This window comes from Hakea prostrata, chromosome 8 (genome assembly GCF_041222555.1).
Source record: "Hakea prostrata isolate BN-2017 chromosome 8, UWA_Hpros_2, whole genome shotgun sequence".
NCBI lineage: Eukaryota > Viridiplantae > Streptophyta > Magnoliopsida > Proteales > Proteaceae > Hakea > Hakea prostrata.
Genome location: NC_142607.1, coordinates 11,217,818 through 11,234,959, shown reverse-complemented (window position 1 = coordinate 11,234,959; position 17,142 = coordinate 11,217,818). Strand labels below are relative to the sequence as shown.

The following is a 17,142-nucleotide window of genomic DNA, read 5'->3' as shown; positions in this document are numbered from 1 at the left end:
GGAGACGATGAATGCTAGTTGTAGGATGGCCAAATCCGATCCTAATGAATCTCATCAAAGGGACCAAAGCGAAGGCAACTTGTGGGCGTGCTTTAAAAGATCTGAATAGGTCTCTGCAAAAGCTGACACCAGATGTGACATCTTATCTTGAACTCTTAACAAATCGATTGGAAGCAATACCCTAAGGGGTTTGGGCAGGTTGGCATGTCTTCTAATAAGCATCGTTGCACAGGTACAATGCATTTAGTGCTTTGGCATGCATACTTGTAAATGGAGGGCTTTGTATCTGCTGAAGATCATGTTGACAATTGATGACTGATAAGTCTAATAATTAGTAGCTCCGGAATGTAACTATCGCCAAGTGGCTAATTCCGGAAACCAAGCTCCGAGAATGTTGTGGTAAGCCCAGAATGTGACTGTCGCCAAGGAATTGGTCGCCAAGTAACCAATTCCGGATAACATATTCCAAGAAGTACTAGGATCTAGCGGGCGACTAGGCCAAACCCGATTGACTCTGGTCCATACGGTTCACATGGGTTCAGAAGTCTCAAATACGGTTTGGCATTATAATATTCAACAACCATCTAAAGATAGAAAGATGGACATCAAGTGGTTTCCCCTCACATTTCCTTCATTAAGATCAATGTTGATGGAGCATCCATAAGCAAAGGGAACATCAAACAGGTTATGGTAGAGTGGCTAGAGATCAATTGAGGCATTGTCTCTTTACTTTCTATGTTAATGGTGAAACTGAAACTACTACAATTTTGCAGATGGAGGCAGAAGCTATAAGGAAAGAAATTCAACATGCATATCTTATAATATTAGAAGACTCATAATTGAAAGTGATAATGAAGCAATTATTCAGTTGATTAACAAGAGAAGAAAAGACCTCCCTTAAAAGATTTCTCATATGCTGAATGATATCTTCTTCTTGATTTTAGCTTTTGATCATATTAATTTTCTTCATACTCTTATGGGCCTGTTTGGTTACATGAGTTTGGAGATTTCAAATATCTAGAGATTTCAAATCTATAGATTTCAAATCTATGGAATTATAATTTATAAAATTAGATGTTTGGTTGTGGAATGAAATTTGTGGATTCATCCTAAAAAACTTTTTGATCAACGTGATTTTTATGAATGTGCAAATGTATAGCTTTTTTGAAATCTCTGGATTTCACCCCTTACCCATAAATCTATAGATTCACGTTTTTAGTGTAAAAAGGTGAATCTCTAGATTTCATGAATCTAGAGATTTTTACAACCAAACGGGTATAATTCTCAGATTCATGAATCCAGAGATTTGAAATCTCTAGATTCATGTAACCAAACAGGCCCTTAGAGAAGGAAACCATGTTGCTGATAAACTTGTTTCTTTTGTTGTAGTTAATCAGTCATCTTTCTTTTCTTACTCTCCACCTCCATTTATTACAGTGGTCCCTTCATTTTGATTCTATGGGTCGTTTGTATCCGAGAGGTTTCTCTTTTAAATAAAGCTCTGTTTTTATCCAAAAAAAGAGTAAAAAGGGGGGGGGGGGAAGAAAAGGTAATAGGTGTTTGATAAAGTGATTTTTTTCTTTCTTTCTTCTTTTTTGGTTTTCTAGCAAAGAATCGGTGAGAAAATGGTCTGATAATCGAATTTTATAGAATATGTAAGACAAGTTTTATCAAGTGAATAAAAATTTCACATAATAGTCTAAACGATGAAAGTCCCTTAAGACCAAGGTTTAAAGTATCCCATGATACCATACGATACTAGCCGATACGTATCCATATTTGACCCAACTGATACGATACATCTCGATACGTTTCTCCATTGAATTACACTAAAATACATTAGCCAGAGTGATACAATGCTCGATACAGGACGATACGTCTCTTAAAATCACCTGACCGATACGATACTCGATACCGATACTTTAAACCTTGCTTAAGACCACTCAACCCCCTCCCCTACTTGCACACCACTTTACCTTGCTCTTCTGCCCTGTGCCTTTGCTTGAAAATTAGAACCTTTATTTGCAAGCCAAATTGAGAATATTTCCAAAACGAGTTTATTGAACACTCATTTCCAAATAAAGAACAGTCTTTGAGTATAGAGATATATAAAAAAGAAATTAGCACAAGAAATAGTCTTCCAAAACAGAAATATTATCAAACATGTACTTGGTTTCTCCCATAGTGTTATGTGGGATCTATCCCTAAACATACTCCAAGAACTTTTTTCTTTCAGCTGGGGTGGGGTGGACAAGTGGAGAGGTTTTTTAGTTATTTTATTTATACAAAAAAGAAAAAGAAAAGTAGGCCTTGGCCCAACACTGGGTCTCTTTTAAGTGAACTCAAACCCAATTCAGCCCAACCTTGAGTTGAGATATTGGAGTTTGGAATATTCAAGTACATGAAAGTTAATATCAATGGTGGATTCTATTTGAATGCCTTAGATGCATTCAGATACATGAATAAATCCCTACACAAGATATAGAACCGAAGGGTCTATTTTCTTCTACTCTCATCAAAGGCAAGACATCAAGGCATTGGATATATTAATTTTGCTTGGCTCATGCCGTCAAGCCGAGATTTTGGACTGTCAGATTCGAAATCTCGGTTGAAATTGAATCTCAACCGTAGAATTTCAATGGTCGAGAGATCGAAATTGAAATTTCGATTTGACGGCTAATGCACAGGACCCAAGCAAAGTCTTGGATATATACGAATTTGTCTATCACATCATAAATAGAAGTGCCTACAAATTGTCAAAGCCAAACCCAATCTCTAGAGAATCTGAAGGAGTGTCTAGAACGGCCAAATGAAGTCGCTTTAGCCTTGATTAAGCCTGGTCAGGGTTTGACCATGGAAAGCCCTATTTTTATATATTGAGGCCAAACCTGCTAATTAATATATTAAACTCTCTATTCCAGCCCTTCTTTCACTAATTAATCAAAGTTCTGTTTTGGTCTTGGGTCATTGTAGCCCAAGCCATGTTTATTGAGTACCTTTGCTTGAAATATTGGCTAAGGAGACTTGTGTTTACATTTTGATGAGTTCTATGCCAAGGGTTCGGTTAAGCCAACATCAAAAGTCTAACATACCCCAAATTAGCTAACTCCACTGCAAATGATGACTAGATTATATGGGGATTTTGAATTAATTAGTTGGAATGAATCCTTAAACTCTCATTAGAGAGATACTTGGATATTAACAAGTACCATTAATGCACTTCAGAGGTTCACATCATAATAGAAAAGATATATACTAAAGGTTTTGAATAGCAGACACTTGATATTCACATGATTGCCAAACAAAAGAAAGGGATAAGATAAAGAAAGAATATGCAGAGAAATGGATGACCACCCATTTTCCTCTTGTCTCTCATCTCATCTGTAAGGAATAAAGTTAGGGTACACACAGAACCCATTGCTCTAAAATAGAATTCTTATCTGTTAAAGCATGGAAGTTCTTAGAAGCAAACACACATGATAACAACTTCTTGAAAGGAAATCAGAAGAAACAAGAAAAGCTGTTACTAATTCACTCGATAAGATGGAGCTTAGATGCTTCAATTTACTCCTTTTTTACCCTTTCATGGAACCATTTGATATAATCTGAAGCTCTTCCATCAACATTAGTAGGCACTTCTTCATTGATCATAAAAATCTCCTTCGCTGGCAACTCCAACAAAAACGAAGGTGGGTTTGGAATACTCTCTGGTTCTTCAACATTAGTAGTCACTTCTTCATTGATCATAAAAATCTCCTCTGCTGGCAACTCCAACAAAAACGAAGGTGGGTTTGGAACACTCTCTGGTTCTTGTGATCTTCTGCTTTCAGGGAAGTAAGGCACTACAAATGAAGCTTTGGCAGCAAGAGGAGGAAGACGTCGTGGTGCTGGTGATTTTGTTCCAAGACTCTTCTCTGCAAGAGAGATTGCTGATACCTTCGTGATGTCAATGACCAACCTCATGGATTTCTCCCAGAGAGACTTGTTCTTCTTCCTAGCTTCGTTTCTCATTGTTACAACCAAATATAGATGTGATATCAGGTTCTGTAGATTAACTGATGAGATGGGTATCTAATTTAAACGAGTCACAATGACACAATCCTTGTTGTTCAAGTAATCAGAAGCAGGAGATGTGGATTTTTAAATTTCAGTTTGGTGTCTTCTCTTTGACTCAGGTGGGTTCCAGTTTACAGCATAAGATTCAATACTGTTGAGTTTCAATTGCTTCTGTTTCTTACATTTGACTCTCACTCTCCTTTCCTTTCCTTTTCATTAACAGGTTCTTAAAGAATCTATAGCCACCAGGTAGCCGACATATGACAGCCATTAGAAGCAAAGGGCTGAGCTCCTGCTCCTGATCTTTGTATAGGAACCCTTTATGATACAAGCTTGAAATTAAGATCTTTATTCTGTCAAGTTCTTAGATAGGATTCCATTCAAGTTTTTTTTTTTTTTGATAAGATCCATTCAAGAAAATTAAACTAGCTGAAAGAAGAGAAGGGAACTTAATTTGTGCCATTTCCTTTTGAATATTCAGACCACAATGAGGGCAGAGAATAGATTCTTAATTGGGCTTCATCCAGTCACTTCCATGGCTTATAATCAGTAATCACAAGCTAGTTAAGTTAATTAGTAGTAGAAGTAATCAACTAATCATACTTGTATTAAATTTTTTTTTGGGTGGTAAGATTCTTGTATTATATTCATGGAATATACGTTGCTTAAAGAATAAAACTTAATGATCGGTAAAGATTCTTCTGTAGTGCCCTTCTCTGTCTACTGCTTTGATTTTGCTTTGTGGGTATTCCATACAAAGGTCACTTTCTTTATATAAATTCTCCGACTCCCTTCCCCTCTCTTTTTTGGTCCCCAGTCTTAAGAAGATTTGAACTCTTATCTCATATTATGAATGATTGATCTTTATCAATTGAGTTTACCACCTTGCTAGAGTTTTCATTTATTTCATACATGATATAACATATACATCTCACCACTAGTGAACCAAGAAATCCATATATTTTATTATAAAAATATATAAAACCATTGAAACCTTATTGTTGAAAATTCTACCATTAAAAAGAATTTATTTTTAAAAAGAAAAATTTGAGAGACACCTAAAATGAATAGCCAAAAGTACATACACCCTAATAATATTTCAGATTGGCAAAGACCCCCTAAAATATTTCTTGAATTTGCTCAATAATACAAATTTATTCATATCATAATTAAATAATCTCATAATTTCTAAACTACCCTTAATGTCTTGTGACCCTTAACTCTTTGCCAATTCTTTGATAAATGATTAGTATTTGAATTATTTTATAAAGTTGTTTGAAAGAAATTTTATGCTTCAAAAAATAAAATATAATGGATAGAAAAAAAATTCATTGTCAAAAGTTAAACAAAATTTAAAAAATTTACTCTTTTATCCTTTATTTATTTATTTTTTTGGGTATAAGGACACTTTATATTATAGAACATAGAAATTATATATATCATTTGTAAGAGTTAAACTCACGACCTATTCACTAAAAGGTGTTGATCTTACCATCGAGCAACCTTGCATGGGGGAGTAAAGATTTTTTGAAACAACCTTATAAATACATCTCAAAAAAACTTTTTCAAAGTATAAACAAAATATTAAGACCAATATTGTAAAATCACAAGATATTAAATACAATTTAAAAACTATGAGATTATTAACAGAATTTATATTATTATCTAAATTTAAGAGACATTAAATTTACACAATAATTTGATAATCTTGAGATGTCCATGCGGTGTCCTTGAAATTTTCTTAAAGAAAAAACTAATTTATGAATTCAACAGAAATGATTTCAAAGTTGCAGTCAACCTCTGACTGGCTGGCGTATTAGAATATTTTTGATGATAACGAAGAAAACAGATTACAACTTCTATTTTTCTTTTTAGAAGATTAATTAATAATTGTTTGCGGTTGATATACGCATGTTTCAACGTTACAATCAGACTTCAACCCAAAAAAACAAACACAATCTACTCTCAGACTTGTCAAATTACAAATTAACAAAATAAAACAATATATTTAGAGAGAGAAGAAGACTTCTTACCAACGAGTCAGCAGAAACCAAGCATATCAATACTTTTGATTATGAATGAAATTCGGTAGATGGGATTAATTTGGAAGAGACCCACATCTTGATTCCCTCATATTATTTTCGTTTTTATTTCACGGGTAGAGATTGTTCAAAGTTCTTACAAAATGAATTTGAAAATTTTCAGTCAATCAGGTGATTAGGATGATTCGACTCATTTATTGTTCCAAGTACGAACTTTTGATAATGTCGTGAAGCTTGTGAATCACAAATTCAAAAGTAATGGATTTCTCAGAATTTAATTTAATTGGGTCATCCATCTGTCTCATGTTTCAGTGAATTTCTGTCCTTTCTCTCTCTTTCTCTGTAGTTCTGTCACCTATATTCAGAGTCAATCAATGGCTGTCCAGGCGAGTCTGTCCAGACCGTTTGACACGGTCACACGGGTAGCTACTGAACCGTGTTCTTAACTCCATGGCAGCTCAAATGTCACTTTGAATCGCAGCTGCAGCCAGAGCAGGAGGAGGGGAAGAAGCTTTGTGGGTTTTGCCCATGGCGACATCGAGGTTTTCGACCAAGCTCAGTCGTCTCCTGCTAACTTCCTTGATCGTCTTCTCTGCAGCAGCAGCTATCGAAGATGATGTCAAGTGTCTTAAAGGTGTCCAAGCTTCACAAGATCCTCAAGGGAAGCTTGGCAGTTGGGATTTCTCCAACAGAACTGTCGGCTTTGTCTGCAAGTTCATGGGTGTTACATGCTGGAACGATCAGGAGAATCGCCTAATCAGTCTCGCTCTCAGTGATATGCAGCTCGCCGGAGAAATACCTGGTTCTTTGCAGTACTGCCGGAACCTCCAGACGCTTGATTTCTCTGATAACTCTCTTTCTGGTACGATTCCTTCTGAAATCTGCACCTGGTTGCCTTTTCTCGTAACCCTAGATCTTTCACAGAATTCTCTCTCGGGTCCAATTCCTTCAAAGCTTGTCATGTGCAAGTATCTCAATAACCTTATACTTAACGATAACCACCTCTCTGGTTCCATTCCTTACGAGCTCTCGAGTCTCCTTCGTCTCCATAGGTTTTCTGTGGCCAATAATGATCTCTCTGGCTCGATCCCTTCCTTCTTGGCCAATTATGACCCAGCAGATTTCAGTGGCAACAAAAAACTCTGTGGCAGCCCTCTCAGTTCCAGGTGCGGTGCTTTGAGCCAGAAGAATCTCATCATCATCATAGCTGCTGGGATTCTTGGGGCCTTCGTTTCACTGCTTTTGGGTCTCGCTCTCTGGTGGTGGTGCTTCATCAAGACCGCTCGTCGCCGCCGCAGGAGAAGATATGGGATTGGAAAAGATGAAGATAACAGTTGGGCTTACCGGTTGAGGGCTTACAAGTTTGTTCAAGTTACCTTGTTTCAGAAACCCCTTGTAAAGATCAAATTGGCCGACCTAATGGCTGCAACTAACAATTTTGACCTTGATAGCATTATCATCTCCAGCAGAACAGGGACTACCTACAAGGCAGTTTTGCCTGATGGATCTGTCCTTGCTATCAAAAGGTTTAGTGTTTGCAAGCTTAGTGAAAAGCAGTTCCGCTTGGAGATGAACAGATTAGGGCAGCTCAGGCACCCAAATTTGGTGCCACTTTTGGGGTTCTGTGTAGTTGAAAATGAGAAGCTTTTAGTGTATAAGCATATGTCTAATGGGACTCTGTTCTCCCTGTTGCATGGTAGTTCTAAAACAGACAGTCGTTGCAATTCATTGGATTGGCCAACTAGGCTTAAGATTGGTATCGGTGCAGCACGGGGTCTGGCTTGGCTTCACCATGGCTGCGAACCTGCTTTCCTGCACCAAAACTTCAGCTCAAGTGTGATCTTCCTTGATGAAGAGTTTGATGCTCGAATAATAGATTTTGGGCTTGCTAGGCTGATGATGACTTCTGTTGGCTCTGATGAGAACACTTTTGGAGAATTTGGTTATGTGCCTCCGGAGGGCAATATGGTTGCTTCACTGAAAGGAGATGTTTATGGGTTAGGGGTAGTACTTCTTGAGTTGGTGACTGGGCAGAAGCCTCTTGAAGTCAATAATGCTGAGGAAGGATTCAAGGGCAATCTAGTAGATTGGGTCAATCAGCTATCATCTGCTGATAGGATAATGGATGCTGTTGACAAATCTCTCATTAGAGAGGACCATGAGGATGAAATTCTGCAGTTTCTGAAGGTTGCATGTTGTTCTGTGGCTTGTAGGCCAAAGGATAGGCCTTCTATGGATCAAGTTTACAATTCATTGAGAAGTATTTGTGGGAGTGAAGATTTCTCTGAACAGTTTGATGAATTTCCGCTTATCTTTGTTAGACAAGACCCTGATCATCTGGAGTAGGTAGGTTTAGTGACATAAAACGGGAAAAGCAAGAGAATATCTTGTGTTTCTAGAATCTGAGTTACAGCATCTATGCTAGATTATGAAAGGCTTATTGCCTGAATGGTATGATTTCATTTCCCTTGCTTTTCCTATTACCAACCCCATTTGTTGGATAAATCTGTAAAAACAAGAAGTTTGTCTTCTGAAACTTTCAGCATTGCCGAAAATCTGTTTGTTCTCATTCTGGCAAATGAATTATATAAAGCCCTAATGTTTATAAGATGCCTTTGTTCGAAATCATAATCAATGATGAGAACAGGATATTTAATGCAATTCAAGATTGTTTTCTTCGTTAACCAGAAAGGAGAAAAAAAGATTGTTTTCTTCTTTAATAAGGGCTGCTCATGTCTGGCAACTCTACCTCATGTTTTGAGTCTTTTAACTTGGATTACTTTCACCATGCGCTCCTGCAGTGCTTTGAGATTTAATTGTCATTATCTCCTGTAGTTTGCAAAGTTCTCATTGTATGTGGTGGTTTCTTGCATATGGCTATACAAATGTACAAATCCTTTGTATCTGTGTCTGGCAAACCATCTGATTTTGTTGGAAAGTATAATTTATCATACAAGTTACCAGTTGCTGGTTGATGACATCCACTCTAGCATTCAGTATTGTTATTCATACTACAGTTGTAAAGGTAAGATTTTACTATGATGTGCACCCTCGTCCATTGGATTGGTGCAACAATCTGGGCAGTGGTCTACAACAACCATAAATATGGATTCTTTTCCCCCAATCAATTTTATTTGAGGTCATGCTAAATACAAGGCCAAAGCTATGTATATCCTTTCTCACCAGTTCTCCTAAGATTATCATAGGTTTGCCCCTAGCTCTTCTAGTTTTTTCGATTTGGATTATATCACTTCTCCATACAGAGGCATTTATAGGTCTCCGTTGAACATGGTTGTGCCACCTTAAATGATTTTTTTGCAGTTTATCACTTATGAGAGCAACTTCCAGACCAACTCTAATATGATCATTTCTTATTTTATCATTTTTAGTTTTGTCACTCATCCATCTTGGAGTTCTCATTTCTGCTATACTGAATTTATCTATATAATTCTTTTTAACAGCCCATCACTCTGTACCGTACATCATAGCTGGTCAAACAACGGTCCTATAGAATTTTTCTGTAGGCTGGGAAGTGGTCTCCCAAATAAATATTGGTGGAGGAGGAGATGTCAATATCTTATTACCAATTGTTTTCCAAGTCCTTATTACAGTTTTCTTTGCATGGGTCAGCTGTTCTTTTTCCTGAAAATTACATGTGAAACACTGGGGGGGACTCCTTAATTCAACTAAACTAGCTGTGGTCCAATTCTGGAGCAGCTTCATAGAAGAAGCTGATCCTGCAGATGGTGATGCAAGCTCAAATTTTTCTAGTGTTAAGCATGACAGCACAATTTCTCCAAGCTTTAGACACTCTGCTTCTTCTTTTTCATGGAGTGGCCTATTGTGCAACTATTTCCTGTGCATGCTTGTTGACAAAACTTGCTAAATGCCCAACAGAAGACATCCAATAGAACCAGGTATTTAACAACTCTCTAAATCTAATACTGTAGGATGTCCTTCAGTGATCCTCAGCATATGATGTGAGCCTCATAGTGATTACAGGTGAGACACTCCCAAATCACTGAGCTCAATGGCAGAACAGAGTTTGGCTTTACAGGATGGCTACAGGTTGGGTTTGCATTTTGCAGAAAACCTAAGTAGATCTTTTCTCTATTATTATTTGGCTTGAAAATCCATTGCCAACATATGGAAGATTTTTTCTTTTTTCTTATCTGACCAGAAGTACCTTGTGTTATTACTGCTTTCTCCACATGATGTCGTTTTTGATACAGGATGAGGTGTGTGCACCTTGGTTAATCATGGACGAAAGAAGCAACAGCAAGTCAGCAACAATAAAAAATCTATTAAGTCTGGGCACCAGAAGCTATTATTGAAGAGGATCTTCTTGCTTAGAAAACTAAGGCAGTGCATAGAAGACTCAGAATACCCAAATTAACACATGTACATTGAAAAGGCCCGGTGCTGAAGGCTTATGCACAAGCTAAGGGGAACAAGTTTTATCCCAACAATTAACGCATGTAGATCTTTAAATATTCGTTACTTGATAATGTAAGATGTTAAGGCCATGGTTGTCAAGTTGTTGAAATCAAATCCTGTTTAAACTGGTTGATGAATTAGCAGGTCAGCAATGAACTTCCATCTTCACTATTAGAACCCAACAACCCTCTCTTGTTGTTTTTCCATGACTGTTCATCTGTTTGCTATTTTCTTTCTTCTTATGGAATGACATCTGTTTTTTCTCTCTCTCCAATCCAGCTTCTATTTGTTTCCCTGGTAGCTGGCTTTGATTAAAACACACACATTTGTAGGTTTTCCAGAGGTTCAGTGTGGTGCTGGTTGGAATTCATTGTCAACAAGAATGGCAACCTCGTCAGGTTTGGCCTGTTTGCCGAGAGCCCAAACCCAACCTAAGACCACTTATGTCTACCCAAAGCGAGGCCACCCCTGAGAAAGCCTAGCTTTAGCCCAAGCCATCCAGGCTAAGTGTACCGGATCTCGAACTTCTCCCGCATAACATTTTTTCGTTCTCTCGTTCTAGATGGTATTATTTATTTAAATCAACGTACAAAGTACAAACCACTTATAAAACTAGTGATACTAGAATTTGTTTTTGAACACATGACACCATTTAAACCATGAATATTTCGACGGACAATAAGGAGGTAGTGTGTCAAGCAACTGAAGATTAGAAAAATCCAGGTGCACCCAGGAAAAAAAAAAAGGAAAGAGATCGAGTTGAATTTTGACTCATATATAATGCATAACGGTTATTGTGTACTCAGAAATCCAGTGTGATTTGAGTCCGGATCTTCTACCCTGATGGTCGAAAATTGTGTTCTTCTCATAGTCCTTCACCATATGTTTAACTATGCACAATCTGTCTACCTGTCACTCTACCCTGACAGGTAGACGATTCCAACTCATTTGGGTACCTTCGTGGGGTAGGGTACTTCCCTAATTTTGGTCTGTAAAGCAAATTTCATGGCAACCCAAACGGAGCCTTACGTTTTGTCTATTTAATTTGGTCGGTTTATTTATTTATTTTTGTCTGGGGAGCCCACGATCGACCGTTTTTTCAGGTATTTTCAGCGAAAGTCCTCCTGGCAACTCGGTTGTGCCACGTCGGATTCTTGTAACTACCATACGACGACACTCGCAACAAAATAATTTATCGCTCTTCCCTCTCGCCTTCTTTCTTTTCGTCTGTTTCTCTGCAAGGAGTGCAAGGAGTGCAAGGAGATCATGGTCTCGGTTCGTTCTTTCGTGCCAAGATCATGATCTTTCTTCTTTGTTTCTTCTTTTGATCTGCAAATCCGTCTACTACTCCTGAATCTCAATTCCACCCGGTTTTCTGCAACGGAAAAAGTTCGATTCTTGGATTTGTATTTTTTCTTTTTTCTTTCTCTGATTGATAATTTGAGCGTATAATCGTTGTTTTCTTCTGAATCGAAGTAATGACGAAGATGCCAGTCAGGCAATTCATCGAACAAAAGCTTGGGAAATTCTCGTGCATTGTCATATACATTCTTCTTGAATGGGTAATGATACTTTTGTTGTTTATAGACGGCCTGATTGCTTTGGGTGCTAATGAATTTGCTCGTTTCTTTGAACTGAAAATCCCATGCTTGTTCTGTACGAGGATTGATCATGTTCTGGTTCACAGAGATCCTGATTTTTATTACAATGACTCTATATGCAATACTCACAGGAAGGATGTTTCCTCCCTTGCGTATTGTCACGTTCACCAGAAATTAGCTGATATCAGAAAGATGTGTGAGGGTTGTCTGCTTTCATTCGCTACGGAAGATAAATCCGATACCGACACCTATAGATCTCTGGTAGGGATTTTGGGTAAAGATCTTGAATGTTCTGTTGAAGATGATCATAAAATTCATTTGAGATTACCGGCTAGTGGAAAGATAGACATTTTACAGCATGAGAAGAGCAACATTCATCGGTGTTCTTGTTGTGGGGAACCATTGAGGGTTAGGGCTTCGTTTCCACAGGGACTCTTGTCTCCGAAGGCAAGCCATTTTCCCCAAACCCCTGCACCATCTCCCCGGGGATTATTAGTCAAGACAAAGCCAGAAGAAAAATCTCGGGGTTCTGACCCATTGCCTCACGTTCGGTATACAGAGCTCAAAGTCACGTCTGACACCGAATCAGAGATTCCAGATGATGAGGATGGGTCAACCTTGCTAACTCCAGTAAATCAAGGTGAGTTTATTATGGACTGGAATTGGAATCATAAAGTGAGTTAATTATGGATTGGGATTGAAATTTCTGGTTCTAGTTGTTCATTTCGACATGCATTTTGTGGTTGGATTTTCTGTAACAGGTAGAGAAGACAGAGCTGCAGGTGTTCCATTACTAGGGGAATTGAATGATGAGGCTTGCCGGACGCCTACATTTGCAAAAGGAAGCAGGTTATCAGCAATCACCTTAGCAGAATCTGCAACATCTAGCCCTAGGTGGCTTCAGAAGTTTCCTAAGAGATTTGCTACTGAAAAAACAGAATCGTGTACTGAGGCGGATGGAGGTGCTTTAACTGAAGTAGATGCTGAAACTGTCTTGCATCGTTTGAAAAGACAACTTCGACTGGACCGCAAGTCTTTGATTACTTTGTATATGGAGCTGGATGAAGAGAGAAATGCGTCTGCTGTTGCTGCAAACCAGGCGATGGCCATGATCACAAGGTTGCAGGCAGAAAAAGCAGCTGTACAGATGGAGGCCTTGCAGTATCAGAGAATGATGGAGGAGCAAGCCGAGTATGATCAGGAGGCCTTGCAAGATTTGAAGGATCTTCTTGTCAAAAGAGAGGAAGAAATAAGGATTTTGGAGGAGGAGTTAGAGAGTTACAGGGAACCGTCGGGACATGGAAGAGCACTCGGCAGTGAGAGCTTTGGCGCACATACTGATGAAGATTACCATCAATTGAAGTCTGCGTCTGAGTCATCTGTTAGTGCACATTGTGAATGTGGTAGCCCTCCTGTTAATATTGATGTAGAGGAGAGGGATGCGAAACAAGAGCATAATTCTGACCAAATTGGGCTACCACTAGAATCAGATGAGCTGCCAATTCATGATGGAACATTCTTAGATATGGTAGATGAAAAGTTATGTCTTTTGGATCAGTTGAGAAGGTTGAAGCAGAGGATTCAGCTATCTCCAAATGATGGGGATGACTTTCTTCCAAGTTCTAATATAGATAATCTCAATGAGGAAGACAAAGGTAGAAACAATTAAGCTTTCTTGTTTCTCTGTTCCCTGAAAAACATCAGAGGCTCAAATGAATTTCTGTCATTGCAGGAGACACATGTGGCAACAGTATGACTAAAGAAATTACTCGTATCAGTCAGAAGTTGGAAGCCCTTGAGGCAGATAGGGAATTCTTAAAGAATGCTGCCCGATCAATCCACAAGGGTGGTGAAGGAACTCAACTCCTGAGAGAGATAGCTCTACATCTTCGGGAGCTACGGTGTATAGAAAAGATATCGATGGGTGGTATTGCTGCTTGAGCTTCTTTCCTCCAAGTCATTTTGATGGTAATCACTTTCCCAAGTGCCTTTTACTCTTCATTTGGATTTGACAGCATCTGGACTCGCCAAAGGGAAAGAATTAGAAACTGAATTCAACTCTTCTGCTAAGCATAATTCTAACTCACTATATAGGAGAAACCCTCTCCACTCCCAAAAAGGGAAAATGAAATGCCAACTCAATCCATCTCAAGCTACTTGGTCAGCTACATGAATCCTCTCCGCCATTTACTCAATTGTCAAAAGTTAAATTCTAACTTGATTCACCCAAACCTTCATCTTCTTCCTTACTGGGTGATAGTTCCTTGGAGGCCCTTTTAAATTAGCTTTGCATTGGTAAGGGTTGCCATGTTAATAGTTTGTCATTCTTCTGTGTAATATTCATCTTTCCCTTCTTCATGAACTGCCTCACCATATTATGTAGTTCTTGACAACTAATGAACAGGAGACTTTTTTGGTTTTGGCTTTTGGGGGGGGGGGGGGGGGGGTAAAGTGTTGAGAGTTGCATAATGTCTTTGAAAAGTTTAATTAAGCATATTCTGTGACAGTCATTATGTGTTTTTTTGCTTTCAATCAGTATAAATTACACAAATCTTTAGTAGATGATGTTCATCAGTTTCTTATATTATCAATTGCTCTGGCTCCAGGAGATTGGTTGCGGAATCATTTTAAAATTTCTCAGATTTTCCATCGGACTTAGTTTGTGGTGTTCTTTAGCCAATCCTTTCCAGTTTTTGAAATTTATGCAATACATTAGAAAAGTAGCCATCACCTCTGGTACTGAGTAATGATGTTCAACCTCGAGAATAAAAGCGTAAGGGGAGATTTAACAAGCAGAAGCATAAAAACCAAACTGGAAAATTTAGAAATTGAGAGTCATCTTCAATTCGTTTGATGGTCATCATCATCATCTGGGCATTATTCTAACGATTTGCAGGTCATCATCATCATTGTCAAAGCATTATCTAAATCACATTTCTGCTTGTACAATAACGTACAATTTGCTCACAGTTAATAAATCTTAATTTCTAAGCACTTGTTTGATTCCTTAGCAACAGTAGGCTTCTGTGTAAAGAGAAGAAAACCATGAGAATACAATTTCTGGCATTCTCATCAATTTCTTTAATCAACAACAATTCAGTTTCACAGCAGGTTTGATGCATTATCGTGGCAAAAGAAATGTCATACACATGCATCTAAGACTCAGATGTGCATATGATAACTTATTATGGCATTTAAATCCTGACATTTGTCGTTTGTAGCTATTTGGCAGATTTAAATACAGTTCATCCCAAGGAAGGCTTTTTGAAGTGTCCATCCATAATCAAGATATTAGCCATGTCACCCAAACTTGTGCGCCAAGTTCTTAACCCTTTTCCTTTATCTGGGTTCAACACACAAAATCACACTGTTGAGAAAACTGAGTATTCATTCATACAGTACTGGACAATGCTTATTCCATTATTTGTACTGGTGCAGAAATGTTATGTAACATGAATGATATAATGAAATAAAGAAGTTCACTCTTTTCATCCTTTTTCTCCATCCCTCCATCCTTATCCCTTTCTTACCCCCTTTGAACCTCAAACCTTTCTATTGCATTTGATAAAAATGAGCGGAAAAGTTTGATATGCTTTCAGTTTGTTCTGATTTTCTTTCCATGCAAGCAATTAAATTAAGTGACAAAGACAGACACAGAGAGAGAGAGAGAGAGAGAGAGAGAGAGAGAGAGAGAGAGAGAGAGAGTACAATCATGCATTTATGGATTTTAAGCTAGGACCCTCTATGGCTATCTATTTTAATCCATCAGTTAATGCAACAGAAGGCAGCTAAAGTGCAGCATGGATTGTTCAGAATACAGTTCATTTTTTCATCCTGTGCTTCTTTTTTTTGGGTAAAAATTTGTTTGTCCAGTTCTGTCTCTTATACACGATGAAGTTACTTCTTACCCGGAAAGCCATGCCTGTCTCTCCAGGACTGAGAGGCAATTCCCCTCCCTGTCCATGTCTATTTTGCAGCTAACGAAGCTATAACATAAATTGTTCTTCCAACCCTCTACATATAATTGCACAGTGCTACTGAAGCTCTATCCGATTAACTTGGGGAACTGAGGTGTAACCGTTCATTGACGTTTCCATCGATTCTGGAGTATTAAATTTCCTCTTAGATTGTTTCAGCAGATGATCTTTTTTTAGCTTCTGCTTGCTTGTAGAATTGCTTCAGTGTTGCCACAGTACTCTGTAGTCTACAGTCAAGATGAGATCTGGACAACTCGTTTCGTCTCATTTTGCATAAATGAATTTCTTCTTGGTAAAATTTAACTACGAAACAAGTGGGCTAAAATTTCGTCTCGACTATAAATTTTGATCTTGACTTAGGTTGCATGGTTATTGCACAGCGCATGGTTATTGCACAGCACCCAAGCAAAGTCCTTCATCGTAGGGTTTAATTTTGTAAATTAAAAATTCTAAAATAATTGAATGTAAAATAATAATTACAAATCATAATTACAAATACATATGATTTTTATTAGAATTGTTGCATCAAAGTTCTCCTGGAAACCGTAATCCTAATGGTCGAAAGGATATAAGGATATTTTGGTCGTAAAAATTATAATTTCTCCTTTGTTCTTTTTTTGATTACCACACTAGAGGCAAACACAATATACAAGATATCATATTTTATGGTTAAAAATAACTTGAATCAGACCTTAGGTGATCCAAATGGAATTATCCTCTCGTTTTTCCGAGGTGTGAGGTGAATGGGCAAACTTACATGTATTTTGTAAGAGCTTCTAAACATACAAGACCCGGAGAAAATTTGAATTCTTAACCTGTCACTTATGAGGTGTTGGGTGTTGGGTGTTGGTGTTTCCCTACCAAAACAACAATTGAAGTTCCATGGGTTCCCTGTGCATAATATTGTATCCTCCAACCTAAAAGGGAGATGGGAAGCCGTGTCTAGCAGTCTCTTCGCCTCAATGTTTTTCATCACCACTAGAAGGAGAAGCCTTAGCTATACGTGCTGGACTTTTAGAAGCTTTGGGA

The 17,142-nt window shown here is 38.0% G+C and overlaps 1 protein-coding gene and 1 pseudogene across 1 annotated transcript; both read left to right on the top strand.

Annotated features, from left to right (window-relative positions):
* The first annotated feature begins 6,080 nt into the window (after nt 1-6,080).
* Nucleotides 6,081-10,551, top strand: LOC149006869 (putative inactive receptor kinase At1g27190 pseudogene; annotated as a pseudogene).
* A 1,462-nt stretch (nt 10,552-12,013) lies between these two features.
* LOC149006868 (putative myosin-binding protein 5) lies at nt 12,014-14,077 on the top strand. The gene is made up of 3 exons (XM_089166250.1): nt 12,014-12,776; nt 12,898-13,791; nt 13,869-14,077. Exons 1-3 carry the CDS (start codon nt 12,014-12,016, stop codon nt 14,075-14,077), a joined length of 1,866 nt encoding a protein of 621 aa, XP_089022376.1.
* Nucleotides 14,078-17,142: the final 3,065 nt, after the last annotated feature.

Bases quoted from the DNA above. Each gene is read 5' to 3' on its own strand.
- LOC149006868 (XM_089166250.1), top strand. From the start codon at position 12,014: ATGACGAAGATGCCAGTCAGGCAATTCATCGAACAAAAGCTTGGGAAA. The intron at 12,777-12,897 runs GTGAGTTTATTA...TTTCTGTAACAG, and splicing joins GCTAACTCCAGTAAATCAAG to GTAGAGAAGACAGAGCTGCA. The intron at 13,792-13,868 runs GTAGAAACAATT...CTGTCATTGCAG, and splicing joins TCTCAATGAGGAAGACAAAG to GAGACACATGTGGCAACAGT.